A 14,382-nucleotide genomic window follows, 5' to 3' on the forward strand; every position below is an offset into this window, starting at 1 on the left:
TTTAAAATAGAAAATAGTTAATTTTTACCTTCACACTTTATCTCCTCATATTATTCAAATAAAAAAATAAAATATATATTTCTCTCTCTATTGCATCATCTAATTTCTAAATTATCCTATTTAATACTACCCACCTAAAAATCTGTGCCAAAAGCAAACGTTGCACCTTGTTTGAAACGGATAGAATATTAATTAATCAAGCTTAACTAATTTAAATGGAAATGGTTTGCATTTTTTCATTTCAATCATATATAAATTATCTATATATAACTTTTTGGGTTTTGGAGTTTGAAAATAATAAAAATTAAAATTTAAAAAATATTCAATATAATACAAACATATATTGGTTAATTTGAGAATACTTTGAATTTAATTTTTTGAACCTAAGTTATAATTAAATTAAAAAAAAAAAAGAGGTAGTAATTTTGAAAAAATAAATAATAAATTAATGAACAAGTGTAGACGAAAGGCAAAACACAAAAGAAACAAACTAAACCCAAAGTTATTCCAATCACCTCCAAAAAGAAACCCTAACTAATAATAATAAGGATTAATGTTACTTACTTTCACATCAATCAAAACCATACATAAATACATACATACATACACATAATTAATTCTTCTTTCACCCGAACGGCGATCCCCGGCCGTGCCGCATCACGGCGGCGGCGGTGGGGTTCAGCCTATCGGCTACAGGGGATGGGGAAGGCCTCTCCACCTTGGCAGAAACATCGAATTTCTTATCCCCGACGGGTTGATGATCTCCAGAAAAAAGAGGTTTAGTCTCATAATTATTATTATTATTACTTAGATCTGAAACTGCGTCGGCGACGTGTTCGGAGCTTGCTCGATCCAACGACAATGGCGCAATCTGAATTTGGGGATTATTAATGTCGTCGATCAGAGCTGCTGCAGGAGGTGTGGTTCCAATTTCTTGCAGCCTAAGATCTTCAGCCCAAATCATAGGGCTTTTCCCACCTGAATAATTAGTGTCGTTGCCGTATGGATTAGGCCTCTTTTTTCTGAAGAAATTATCGCTGAGCGAAGAACCTGCTGCTGTTGCATCCACCGGAGCTCTTTCCATGGCGGCGCCGCCGTTTAGATTAGAATTAGCAGCAGCGTAGACGTTCAGATCTTGAAGTGCCTGGAAATTCATGGCTACTGCTGCAGGCCCGAATTCCTTCAGCCCTGAAATCTCTGGCGGCGCTATGTTGTTGTAGCCTACGGCGGCGCCGGCCATGTTTTCTCCGGCGAGTGTTTGGCAGGCCTTTTCGAGAATCGTCTGCATGTATTTTCCTTGAGCTTCGATTCTTAGCTGCAGATGCCTTTGAACCTGTCAAGATTTGTAATTTTTTTGTCAATGAATTTATTAGTTTAATTACCTGTCTATGCAAGAACCCTAATTTATAAATTAGGTATTACTCCATTATTATACCTCGAGCTGTTCATGGAGTCTTCTGTTCACCTCCATTTGCATCCTGATTGAATCAGTCGTGGATCAAATTAAATCGAAAGCTTTGTATAGAATTAGATTAAATTGAAATATTTATATATATATATATATGTGAGAAAAAAAAAAAAGGGTTTAAGCAGTTAGAGTATGTGAAGATACTCGTTCATGGTGTGCCCCAGAATTCCTGATGACGATGCATTGTTTCGTTGAAGTTCCAAAGATGCTGCTGTTACAAATTCAACCAAGAATTAGTTAATCATATATACATACATATATATATGTGTGTGTATTTTAATTAATTCACTGACCATCTTTAATGGAATGATCATTGAAATCCTTATGAGGCTGCTTCCCCAACCTGAACTTCTGAAACCATGATATATATATATATATATATATATTAGAGTCGATTTAATAGAGCAAGAAATATCAAAAGTCAAGCAGTGGTAGAATTGGATAATTGAAAAAAAAAAAAAAAAAAAAACCCTAAACAAATTATGGTGGAATGAATTGGGAAATCAATTAATTAATTAAGAAATGTTAAACCGAAATGAGTTAAATGATGAATTGGGACCTGGAGATGGCTCTTGAGATGGTAAAGTGTGAGGCCCTTCACCCCCATCACTCTCATGATCGTCTTCGGGGTCGCCTCTGCAAATTCAATTCAATTCCTTCTAATTTACATATATATATATATATATATATATAGAGAGAGAGAGAGAGAGAGAGAGAGGACTGACTATCAGGGCCGCCGAGCTGAGTAACAGCATCGACAAAGCGCTCGTGGAGCTCGACAGTCCAGCGGAGGCGAGGCTTGGGGTCGGTGGTCAGGACGAGGCCTGAGTCTCCGCCGCCACCGCCGCCGCCGCCGCCGCAGATGGTACGGTCGTGATGGTGGTGGTGGTGAGGATTCATAGCTGCCGGCTTCTTCGAGGCGTGGAACATTCTCTCTCTGCTGCTGCTATGGAATGGAATGGAATGGAATACTGCAGTCTGACCAGATTCTGAAACACAGAGAGAAAGAGAGAGAGGAGAGAGAGAGAGATTTTAAATTTGAACAGAGGGTAAACAAAAGGGTTTCTGAAATAGACGACGGACTTGAAGGATTAATGCATTTTAAGTTTTTACCTCTTTCTTTTTCTTTTTCCTTATTATTTATTTATTTATATTTATATTTTTTGTTTTCTAAATTTAAACTCACAATGAGTAATACACAATTTGCCCACCTAAAGAAATACATTTATTTTATTTTCTTTTATATTTAGTTGAATTTAAAAATTATTTTATTTAAATAATAGTTTGCGAGTATTTTTTATTATATGTAAAAATATATTTCCCTTATCTTTTAATTTAATGTAAAACATTGACATTATGAGTTAATTTTAAGGGTATTTATATTACTTCTCCCGTCTTTTAATAATTTTTTTTTTTTTTTTTTTAATTTTGATATGTTTCATTACAAAATATCATTTTGTTTTAATAATTTACTATTTATTTAACATTAAAAATTGTTATACAATTTATAATATATTATACAAATATCATTATATTTGTATCATATAATACTAATAAAATTATTTTTGTTATTTTCTGTTAATTTGTATAATACATTAATATTATACCAATATTATATTACGTACACAATTTCATATACCCCACTTAATAAAATACCCCTTCAAATGATTTGTTTTGCCCAAAACAAAGACACTCATACTAGATCTCTTTTATTGGTGAAAGATTAATTGTAGATTCAATATATAATACAAAATAAATAAATGTAATCAAACAAATGAAAATGCTTAGTTTTGTTTTCTTTGGCTGCTATGTTAGTTGGAGTTTGGATTTAAATTTTTTTACTATATAATTCCCTATAAAAAAAAAATATTTTATATGCATCAACATTAATAGCGTTTAAATTAAAATTTAAAATCAACCAAAAAATAGTAAAATATTTTTTTTAAAAAAGGAAATATTATGTTGAATAATAAAAATAAGTGAAAAATAAATGATAGATTCGTTGAACTTAATTTGTAGATATATAGGGTTTTATTATTTGTTTAATGAAATTGTTTGAAAATAATTTTTTATGTAATATATATATATATAATTGTATAAATAATATAAAAATAATAGTATATAATATATTAAAAAAATTTTAAAAAATATATTTTTGAAAATTTTAATTTCCACAAAATAACAGTTGATTCTATAATTAAATATTCAAGCACAAGATACATATTGTACAATAAATATCCCAAAAACGGAAAGTGCATCATTGCGCAGCCAGCTCTGGATTTGGAAACCACTATAATAATTATTTATAATATAGGCAAGTGGGCCAATTAATGCGGATAATTAATTGGACATCAAGCTTTAATTACGAGCATACTTACATCAGTTTTAGTTTACACACATTTTATTTATATATATGATCACATAACATATTAATTTATTAATTTTAGTACAATAAATATATTTATATTACAAATATAAAATTGTGCATCATATATTTCTATTTGAAAATATAATATATTATGTCCATTTTTTTATTTAAATGACGTGAGAACACGCAACCGCTATCCGAAAGTTTGCAGGATAAACTCCGGTCGAACCTAATACTCTGCAAACCAGATCTGACAGGAAAGTCCATCTTAATTATATGTGTTATTGAACAAATGATACACTGCTAGTTTGATCCAATTCGCAATTCAGCCACAGCCTATATACAAATTAGTTTATGATAACTAAAGTTAAATATTTGAATTATTATTATATACTTCTATCTTATACCATCCATATATGTATTATGTTAATATATATTTTATATTAAAATTAACTCTTGTATATCTAAATGCGTGCTATTGAATCTGATAATAAGTACATAGAGAAGGCAGGGGGTGGATATGACGACCACTTCAATTTAGTTTTGTACCAACCGTAGCTGTGGCCTTCGAAAATTGGAAGTACAATTATTTTAAATCAAAAATTTTTTGTACAAAAGCACAAAAAAAATTGGATTACTTAAACTAGAAATGAGGAAGCAACAGCAGCCTTGGAAAATATATCCCAATAATAATAACAAAAATAATAATCATATGATAAATAAATTGAATTAAATTAAAGGTACAATTTGAGGGACATGAAAATCAATCATAAAGTAGACAAGGGAAGGGGCGAATTCAGAGGTTTTGGTTTCTGGTGTCGATTTAAATACTCAATACGTTACATATAATATATTGCTAGAATATATATATATGTATAATTATGGTAATTACACAATGAAAAAAAAGTAAGAACTCAAAAATAAAAATAAAAAATAATAATAATAATAATAAAAAAGAATATGAAGTTGCTTTCTTTTTGGTTCCAAAGGAAAGGAGCTTAGCATATAAATCATTTATTTTAACTACACTTCTTTTGTCGAATACAAGCTTGTCTTGTCATCCATTACCATCATTTACATACATACATATATGTACAAAGTTGTATCTGTATGTATGCCTCCAACTTATATATCCATTATTAATTTATTAATTAATAAGCCCCTCCTCCCTTTACACTAATATGATAATGTATTTATTATATCACACAAGTAAGAATTTTTATTTTTTTTCGTAAAGTTACAGCATTTTGCGTAGAAGTTATTATATTATTATATATGGACAATATATTATTTAATTATTTATGTGTATATGGGAATGTATCTTGATGGTCACAAATGTAGGCGCACAAATTACCTAAAGGAGGGGCTGTAGTCCTTTCTCCAAAAGGAATAAATTCTTCCTTAGTTGAGAATTAAAGTAAAGATTCTTCTCTCTATATATTTTTACTTATTTATTTATATACATACATATATATATATATATATATATTTGCAACTGCGCACAAACATAAATAATAATCCCAAAACAGTTATTTCCACCTAAAAAAATTCCACAAAATGGCATAAATAAAAAACAACACAAACAAACAAGTACCTTAATTGTGTGTGTGATTTTTCTTTTATTTAGATATATATATTTTAAGGAGTAATAAGTTGACAAGAAAAAACACACTTTGAGCGAAGCTAGCAGGCATGCATGCATGCATGCATGCAAGCAAAAATATCAATCAGTTGATTGACTAACCTAGGGCAAGGGAGTGACGTTAGTTAATTAACTTAAACAGACAAACCATGCACGTTACACGACTAGCTGTCCCATTAAAAAGCACACATAATAATAATTACTCTTTAAAGTTGAGATTTAGCTTTTTACTACTGCACTTAGTTTAACAACCAACCACATATATATAAATATATTAATGCAATAAAAGATACATAGGGAGGGGGGGTCATGCACGTTGGCTTAAATTTCAAGCATCTTAATATTCGTTCCCTAGAATATATATGCATATATTTATTTATTCCTAAAAATTGAATATATTCCCTTTTGAGGTAAATTGTAGGTGGGACCTTATCCCTCCCCCAATCCTTTTTACCACTACCCCCCTTTAAAATACTTTCTTTTTCACAAATAATATATATATATATATAGAATCAAGGTAGTGAAGGTAGATTTCCTTTTTACATACCATGGATGTTAGGGCAAGATGGGAGGTGGTGAGGCGAATTGAAGAACAAGTGAAGAGGAATCAGATTCGTGCAGGACCATCACAAATTGAACTGAGGGGAGGGGAGGGGAGGGGAGGGCAGGGCAGGGCTTCTTTCTGGTTTGTCTGCCTCCTTTTATTTTTGGCTCTCTAAAAAGCAGAAAAACATGAACCAGATATTGAAAGCGCCAAACTGCAAAATAGACATTATCCATTGCCATATCAAATTCAATATGGGGAGTGTTACTTTTAGTATTTCAATAATATTCAAACGATATATGTATAACAACAAAGGCTAGGGGGATTTATAAAAGCCATTTGTCTCGAGGGAATTGTACAAATAGGCACTGATTTAGATAGTGAGGGATTGTGGAACTTTTGAGGGCAACCCGTTATAATATGTAGAGGCTATGTATTCACAGGATCCAATGTTAGTTTTGAATATTACTATTTTCTAATTTAGTGAATGATTTGATTGAAGGAGTTGGGAATACAAACCTTAAATTTGGCTTAGCTCAGCTCATATTTCCCAAGCATACGTATTTGATCTGCAAGGGAAGTATTTTTGTTACTTGCTGTATAAAGGTTCTGAATGTATGGTTCATTTGGCATGTTTGAGATCTGACATTAATGGTAAACATGAATTTGCTTACTTCTAGATATTCATCCATCCCATATTTTGATCCTTCACGGCCAAGACCGGATTGTTTCATGCCTCCGAATGGAGCGACCTACACAAGAGGAGAACATAACAGGCCAAGAGATCAAAATCCATTTCTTCGGTTGAAATTTGCAGAGGCTAGATGTTAAACACAAACCTCAGTCGAAATTTGCCCTTCATTTATGCCGACTAATCCATACTCAAGAGCTTCAGAGACGCGCCATGAACGCTTGATACTTGTTGTAAACATGTAGGCAGCCAAACCTTCAAAACAAGAGAATTACTCAGATCCTAGCTAATCGGATTTGTGTAATGGGTTAAGCATTAGTTTCAGTTTCAGCACATGCAAAACACCATCTTCCAAGTTTAGGAGCATTCAGCATTTGCCATTATCTTGGAATTGAATAAATTCATATCTAAGATTTAACGACAAGGTAATGATTTACGAGTAATCATCACTCCCAGAAAATCAAGTTGGCATCAAAATTTGGTATAAAAGTTTATACCTGCATTAGTGTCATTAGCAATGTGTATAGCTTCTTCCTCTGTTTTAAATTTCATAAGAGGTGCAACTGGTCCAAACACTTCTTCCCTAGTATAGTTAATATAAGCATATTAACAAACAAGGCATGTGTAACACAGGTGGTGAGTGTTTTCTTTAAAGCTTAAATCAAAATCCCTAATCATAGTTACAGGAGATATGTAAACCTCTTTTTCTTCTTGAAGGGTAATAATAATGGAATATATGCCAAAACATTGAAAAAACATGGAAAATCATCTACTATAGACAAGCAGGTGGATAAAATCATTAAGTTGCAATTACCATTTTCCTAATGATTCATCCTAGACTTCCCCAACCTCAAGAATGGGCAACACGGATATTCAATCAAGTTTCCATCTCAATTATTAGGGTATATTCTAAAATTCAAGCAGTCTAATTCATAACAATAGCTAGACATATTTATCATTCAGCTCAAACTAAGCAACCGCAAAATTGATTAAAGTACTATAAACTTGTATATATTTTCAGTATGGCATGTGATGAGAAGAATAAAATTAAGTGACCAACTCTAGACTCATTCAACATGACTCTGCTGTATGCTAAATTCCAAAGATTATTTCAAGAATCATCTCATAATATCAAGAAAGATGAGAGGATAATGCAAACTTCTGTTACCATCCATATGATAAAAGAAAATTGAGATGCAATAGCCACAACATTCCCTAAGAATTTTTTTAATAGTTCCAGAAATTTCATAAGACGTCTACAAGAGCTGCATACTTGAATCCTAAAACATATGGGACAGTTGAACATTAGAATAATCTCATCAGGCTTTTTGGCCTACCTTGCCAATAACATTTCACTTTTGACATCACCAATAACCGTGGGCTCATAAAATGTCATCCCAAGACTATGTCTCTTGCCTCCAATGAGAACTTTAGCACCCTTGAACGAAAAATGTAATAGTTAGATGCATTGAAATAATACAGTAACATGGCAGCTTGTATGGTGGGTACAGATTTCTAAATATCTTCATAGCTGGACATGATGTGTTTATACAACCAGCTAAAACATTATGTGCACTTTAAAAGAGGGCATATATCATCCCCATGCATGGGAACAAATGAACTCTTTTCTATATGCAACATAATTTGGTACTTGATACTACAAAAACAAGCAACCAAAGTATAATATTCAATATAATATTTGGTTCCAATTACGACTTGGTACTATAAAAACAAGCACCAAAGTATAATATTCACTCAAATATTTGGTTCCAGTGACAGAACAGCGGTAGTGATCTCAAAGGAGGTATTGATTATAGCAGCAGCAGTTAAAAGATGTTTAAAAACCTTTGAGATGGCATCTTGCACAAATGATTCAACCTGCAAGGCAATTCTAGATTAGTTCATCAAAATTACTCGGCACATTATGCCATAAGTTGTTTGCCTGACCTTGTGCAGTGCAGAATCATTAATGATCGGACCCTGTTCACAATGCAAACAAATTAACTTAAATGTATATCATTTTCCACACTACTTCCTGCTTACAACAATAGGTGAAATAACACTCTGATTATATTTAGTCTTACTATATAAAACACCACCACTACCGCACAGCAGTTGCCAAAAAGTTGGCAAACTGCATAACAATTTACACAAAGGAACGGTGACTACCTGAGCGACACCTTCAACAAAGCCATCGCCAACTTTCATACTCTCAACAGCTTTTGAGAAAGCAATAGAAAACTTGTCATATATTCCTGTAACAGGAGATGAGAAATTAAAGTAAGAACTATCTCCAAGAAATGAACATTAAAATTCTTGGGAATCATAATACCTTCCTGCACCAGTATCCTATTTGCACAAACACACGTTTGTCCACTGTTGCGAAATTTAGTTGCCATCTGCAATTACATGTATATTTTTTTAAATAAGGCACAAAACCATAGGGTGCAATAGAAGGAAATGTGTATATATATATAGAGAGAGAGAGTAAATGGAAGATATGAGAGAAGCTGAGATCATGAAATCAAGACCGGACAGCTCAAAACAAAATGTCTGAAATCCAAATTTTCATTGATTTGTTATTCTTGATGCCAACCGAACAGAACTGTTAATCCATCCAATAAGTTCATAGTACTTTATATAACCAAAGCCACAAGTGAACATAGAAATCAGACCAATCAAGTTTTAGTCAATAAACTTTCTTACATCATATTACAGATTGAAACCTAAACATGGAACTCAACAAAATGGAAGGCTAGCTTGTTAGCATCTTCTAAGACTGTTGGCACATTTTCACCAGGTTAAATCATCTACCAGTTATAAGAATGTTAAACCATAAATACAACTGAACTGCAAAAAGTTTACTGGAGGTATGCAGTTCAGGTCATTCCTGGAATATTTATTGGGTGCAAACTTTAAACACATATTTTAAGAAGAAAAACCTCTAGCATTAAAGATTTCAAGTAATAGAAGTTGTCATGGAAGATTTCCCCTGGCTAGAAGCAAAATTAAAGAACAGAAGTCATATAAACTATATTTTAATTTTTCATTTCTACAATGTTACTCAGATATGCTTTTGCAGAAACAAATGAAAAGCAACAGAAGTAATCTAATGTTAGATGTTCTATTTGAAATTAATTTTTAAGGTCAATTCACAGTAACCAACTATTAGTCCACTTTTTGTCCAAGGCATGTAAATTTAATCAGAAGATGATTGTTCTTACAGTTCCTTTCAGAGCAACATCAAGATCTGCATCATCAAAAATTATGCAGGGTGCATTGCCACCAAGTTCAAGTGACACCTGTTCAAAAGTGTTCTAATTAGCATGCAATAAAGGATTATTTGGAGGACCAATCTTCCCACGACCAACCTTTTTCACCGTCTCTGCTGCACCTGCCATCAATTTTTTTCCAACAGTAGTTGAGCCTGTAAACGTGATCTTCCTTACCTGAATAATTTCAGATGATTAGCATCTAGCTGTTTTTGGTCCAAATTGAAATTTTCAGATGACTAGAACAGTATATAAGGCACCAAATGACCTGAGGACTTGCAAGTAAGGCTTCTCCAATATCAGATGCACTTCCCATCACAACATTCACTGCACCCTATCATGCAAAGTCATCGCAATCAAAACAACTGGGACAAAGACTGGAAAGAGAACCAGGTTTACCTGATAATTTGTTTCCATATAATTCACAAACTAAAATTCCAAGGATATGAAGAAGATCTAATAAAGTGTAGGCAATAACAAGTGCATAAAAGAAATATGTATGCATGTGTTTTCAATAACTTGGAATTACAATTACCGGAGGTATCCCAGCCTGAATGGACAATTCAGCTGCTGCCAGTGCAGTCAAGGGTGTCAGCTCAGAGGGCTTTATGACAACAGTGCACCCACAAGCAAGGGCAGGAGCAACCTAAACTCAAAGAAACAGATCACTATTAATAGGAATGTAGCTAACTTAAACGAATTCAAGTGGTATTACTCTAAATTAAAGGATGGTGCTTCCAACCACCACCTTGCGTGTAATCATAGCCAAAGGAAAATTCCATGGCGTAATTGCTCCAACAACACCAACAGGCTGCAGATAACCAACAATTCCAAATACTCAGTAAATTCATGGTCATGATTTGAGAGGACAAAGAGAGACATGAATATTTTAGAAATACATTTTGGACCTTCATCTTGTTCATCTCAAATGAAATGGAAAAGGAAGCATACCCTATGTTTTGTGAACTCAACTTTAAGTTATAAAAGTGTATGCAGTCTTGCATGTTGATTATGCCAAGTAATCATGTCAGATATATAACAGAGAAGACTTAAGTTTTACCATCTGAGCATATACTCATCAGGTTTTTCATCATAGTAACATTGCTCCATTACAGTTTTCTTGTCAAGTGAACACCAAATTGTCGAAAAAGTTGCTAAAGGCACCTAAATTTAGAAATAAATAAATTTATGTGAAGAAGTCAACCTGCTTCATTACAAATAAACGCCGATCTGGTAATGCTGCTGGAATGATATCACCATAAACTCGTTTTGCTTCTTCTGCATAGAATTCTATATAACTTGCACCATAGGTAACCTGTGAGTTGGCACGTTCACAAATATAGAATTAAATGCACGTCTAAATCCAATATTTCCAATGTAAATATAAAGATATGTTTACCTCACCCATAGCCTCATCCAAAGGCTTTCCTTGCTCTAAGGTCATCAGTTGTCCAAGCTCTTCCTTGTTGGCCATTATCAGATCAAACCATTTTCTCAAGCATCTGCTCCTTTCTGCGGCGGTTAGCTTACTCCAAGCTTCACTTAGAACTCTTGTCAGTGGAATTAAATATATGAAAATTGCCAACTCAAATTTTTATTACACCCAATGGAAAATGAAAATGCATATGGAAGATTGCACTAAAAAGTGTAGAAACAGAGACAAGAGACCCTGGGGTTTAGATGACTAAGGAAAATTGTAGCATTTGCTCTTTTTTTTCTTTTTCTTTTTAATTCCCTTGACAAGTTCAGCTTCACAAATGTCACAAGAGTTGGCTAAGACTCCCATCATTCAAAAAGCGGAGGCAAGTGACAATCTTTGTAACCTACTAACATTAACTTTGGGAAATGATAAATTGCTAAAAGAATTTTATAAGAGCAAAAAGTATCATATTGCTAATTTAGCATCACACTAAAGTGTGATATACACAAGGTTGGCCAGCACAGAAGAAGTGTTATGGTGGATTTAGATTATAGGGTTATTCTTATCATTAGTTGCTTGGCCAGCCCACAAGCACCTCAGTGCAAAGTTCAACTTAAGTTCAATACTCTGCAATTTTGAGGTACACAATAATTTGGAAGTTCCGATGTCAAGCTTGCTTTAACACTACACAAGACTGTCACTTAACTGAAGCCTAATTTTGTCTAGAGTTATATGTGCCAAAAATGGAATTTAGCTGTTGAAACAAACCACTAATGTGAGCAGAAGTAGACCACTTTCGACCCTGGACTAGATCAAGCCAAGTAGAATTAGATGACAACTGAATGAATTCTAAACAGAGAATGGAACTGGGAATTTTCTGCTGGAGCCATTTGAAGATATTAACACTAAGTTCATAAATACCCAAGAGGCCAAGACGAGTTATCTTCTAGGTTTTTAATCGTAGTAACAAATTGAAAGACACAACAAATCAGATCATGAGCCCGAGAAAACTCACATAAAAAGGTATTGTGTGCTGAAGTAATCGCATCTTTTGTCTCCCTTCCACCCATGCACGCAACATTAGTTATAACCTCACCTGTAGCAGGATTGTAAACCTGCCATAAAATTAGCTCCCTCAGCCATGGACACTGTATGCAAAATTTCTTCAATTTCCTTTTATGTCATCAGTAACTAGACTACGAAACCTCAATCGTTTTCCCATCATACGCATCTACCCATTTTCCTCCAATAAAACCTTGAGTCCTGATGAAGCCCGAACTGCTTAGACGAGAAGCAACACTCCGTGCGTTCGTACTCATCTGCCACAATCAAAACTTCCTAGTTAGCTCATCAAAATATTCAACTGATTCACGCAACTAATAACGAAGCAGCCTCGCAACAAATACAGCAATTTAACTAAATGTTCCAGCGGGAAAATCGCTGGAGATTACAAAAAATTATTCACTCACATTCAGATTTCTATCTCGAAAGCTAATAAAATCATACTTAAAAAAAACAAACAAACAAACAATCGCACTTGCTTACTGCATTAAAATCTGTTTCTATGCCTCTAGTAAGTAGTAATACGACGAACAATCACGATCTCCAGACAAGCAGATGCGAGCGAGCGAGAGTCAAACTAGAGTACCTGATGATGCGAAAATATAGCAACAGAAATGCACGTGGCAGAGGAAAGGCAGGTCGGCGATGAGCGCTGAAGCTGAGTGAGTAGCGGGGACATGCTATAGCAACGCGTGTCCGCGCCTTGTCCATTCCCGACTCACAAGTGTCCACCGCCCACCATTAACCGTCTACCTAGGCTGAAGTATAGACACAGATCACGCAGAGAAAAATACGTGTGGCGTTCTTCCAAGTTCCAATATCCACCACCATTGCTGACGCCTTCGTCCTCTCTGTTTATAGGCCTGTTTTTATATCTCTTATTATTATTATTATTTAATGAAGGTATATAAAATAGTTTTTATATTTTTATCATTGTAATTTTTTTTAAAAAAAAATGTATTTTTCATAAAATTTATAATATTTGAATATTTATATAGTGAATATTTTTATTACAATACAAAATATTTTTTAAATAGTACGGAATGAAAATGTTAAATAAATAAATTGAATTAAGACAGAAAAAATTTAAAATTTAGAAAATTTGATTACAAAGTCATTAAATATTTGGCAAAAATCATTTTGTCAAAATTATATATGGTGTCATGAATTATTTTTTTATCAATTTCCATCATATTTAAATTAAATTTATTAGTTTTAATTTCATAATAACTAACAAGGACAATGTATTCAAGCCAACAAGATAGCTTTGGATGATGTAGAAAAATGAATGGACAATATTGTCATATTATATTATATTTACTTTTAAATATGATCAGTTATATTTTTACTTTTTATTGAAATTATCTGATGTATATATATTTATATTTTAACGAAAATATTTTTTATAATTATTTAAAAATATAAAAAAATTAAATTATAATATTTTTAAAAATAATTGAAAAAACACTATACAAAAATAAATTAATATATATTTTTTATGATTATAATTATATATATTTTTAGAATTTATAATAAATTTTTATATAATTTAAATTTATAATATAAAATATAAAAAAATTAATATTATTTAAAACATTATAATATTTTAACTAGAAAAATATGAAAATAACATCACAAATTTATATAATTAATGAATTATTATAAATTTGTAGTTAAAATAAAAATTATTTACAATAATATTTTTATTTTATTTTTAAATTTACAGATTTAATTTATTTTAAAAATTTACTAAATATTTTATATATAATTATAATTATAAAAATATATAATATCTCCGTCTACATCCAATCTATTAATTTAAATTTAGCGTTATTATTTTTAACATTAAAAATATATAATTTTTTTTTACAAATACCATTGCAGACACGCCAGAACAGAAGTATTTTTGTCATTT

The 14,382-nt window shown here is 32.3% G+C and overlaps 2 protein-coding genes across 7 annotated transcripts; both read right to left on the reverse strand.

The window, feature by feature from the left end:
• Positions 1–485: 485 nt before the first annotated feature.
• LOC127249457 (myb family transcription factor IPN2-like) lies at positions 486–2,524 on the reverse strand. 2 transcript variants are annotated; one of them, XM_051272236.1, is made up of 6 exons: positions 2,194–2,524; positions 2,028–2,104; positions 1,762–1,819; positions 1,613–1,676; positions 1,436–1,478; positions 486–1,333 (listed from the first exon to the last, which is right to left on the reverse strand). In XM_051272236.1, the coding sequence occupies exons 1-6, from the start codon at positions 2,396–2,398 to the stop codon at positions 626–628; spliced, it is 1,155 nt and encodes a 384-aa protein (XP_051128193.1). In that variant the 5' UTR covers positions 2,399–2,524; the 3' UTR covers positions 486–625. The 2 variants fall into 2 exon arrangements, with proteins under 2 accessions (XP_051128193.1, XP_051128192.1); XM_051272235.1 differs by having other exon boundaries at positions 1,613–1,679; positions 2,194–2,523.
• Positions 2,525–5,647: 3,123 nt separating this feature from the next.
• LOC127249620 (succinate-semialdehyde dehydrogenase, mitochondrial) lies at positions 5,648–13,279 on the reverse strand. 5 transcript variants are annotated; one of them, XM_051272524.1, is made up of 20 exons: positions 13,054–13,274; positions 12,611–12,724; positions 12,421–12,520; positions 11,385–11,521; positions 11,190–11,300; positions 10,734–10,796; positions 10,521–10,631; positions 10,254–10,319; positions 10,085–10,162; positions 9,938–10,015; positions 9,046–9,112; positions 8,883–8,968; positions 8,661–8,693; positions 8,559–8,591; positions 8,051–8,151; positions 7,211–7,296; positions 6,862–6,968; positions 6,697–6,774; positions 6,542–6,591; positions 5,648–6,236 (listed from the first exon to the last, which is right to left on the reverse strand). In XM_051272524.1, exons 1-19 carry the CDS (start codon positions 13,144–13,146, stop codon positions 6,559–6,561), a joined length of 1,575 nt encoding a protein of 524 aa, XP_051128481.1. In that variant the 5' UTR covers positions 13,147–13,274; the 3' UTR covers positions 5,648–6,236; positions 6,542–6,558. The 5 variants fall into 5 exon arrangements, with proteins under 5 accessions (XP_051128481.1, XP_051128482.1, XP_051128483.1 ...); XM_051272525.1 differs by having other exon boundaries at positions 12,951–13,074; XM_051272526.1 differs by lacking the exon at positions 13,054–13,274 and adding an exon at positions 12,943–13,037.
• Between the last annotated feature and the right edge of the window lie 1,103 nt (positions 13,280–14,382).

The sequence above is a fragment of the Andrographis paniculata genome, unplaced genomic scaffold, assembly GCF_009805555.1.
Source record: "Andrographis paniculata isolate CXL003 unplaced genomic scaffold, ASM980555v1 Contig36END, whole genome shotgun sequence".
NCBI lineage: Eukaryota > Viridiplantae > Streptophyta > Magnoliopsida > Lamiales > Acanthaceae > Andrographis > Andrographis paniculata.

Excerpts from the sequence above, each read along its gene's own strand:
- LOC127249457 (XM_051272235.1), bottom strand. The coding sequence starts at position 2,398 with ATGTTCCACGCCTCGAAGAAGCCGGCAGCTATGAATCCTCACCACCAC. Across the intron at positions 1,820-2,027 it reads ATCTCAAGAGCCATCTCCAG|AAGTTCAGGTTGGGGAAGCA; the intron begins GTCCCAATTCAT and ends TCATGGTTTCAG. Across the intron at positions 1,479-1,612 it reads CTGGGGCACACCATGAACGA|GATGCAAATGGAGGTGAACA; the intron begins GTATCTTCACAT and ends TGATTCAATCAG.
- LOC127249620 (XM_051272524.1), bottom strand. The coding sequence starts at position 13,146 with ATGTCCCCGCTACTCACTCAGCTTCAGCGCTCATCGCCGACCTGCCTT. Across the intron at positions 11,301-11,384 it reads TGGATGAGGCTATGGGTGAG|GTTACCTATGGTGCAAGTTA; the intron begins GTAAACATATCT and ends GCCAACTCACAG. Across the intron at positions 10,016-10,084 it reads CAGCAGAGACGGTGAAAAAG|GTGTCACTTGAACTTGGTGG; the intron begins GTTGGTCGTGGG and ends ACTTTTGAACAG.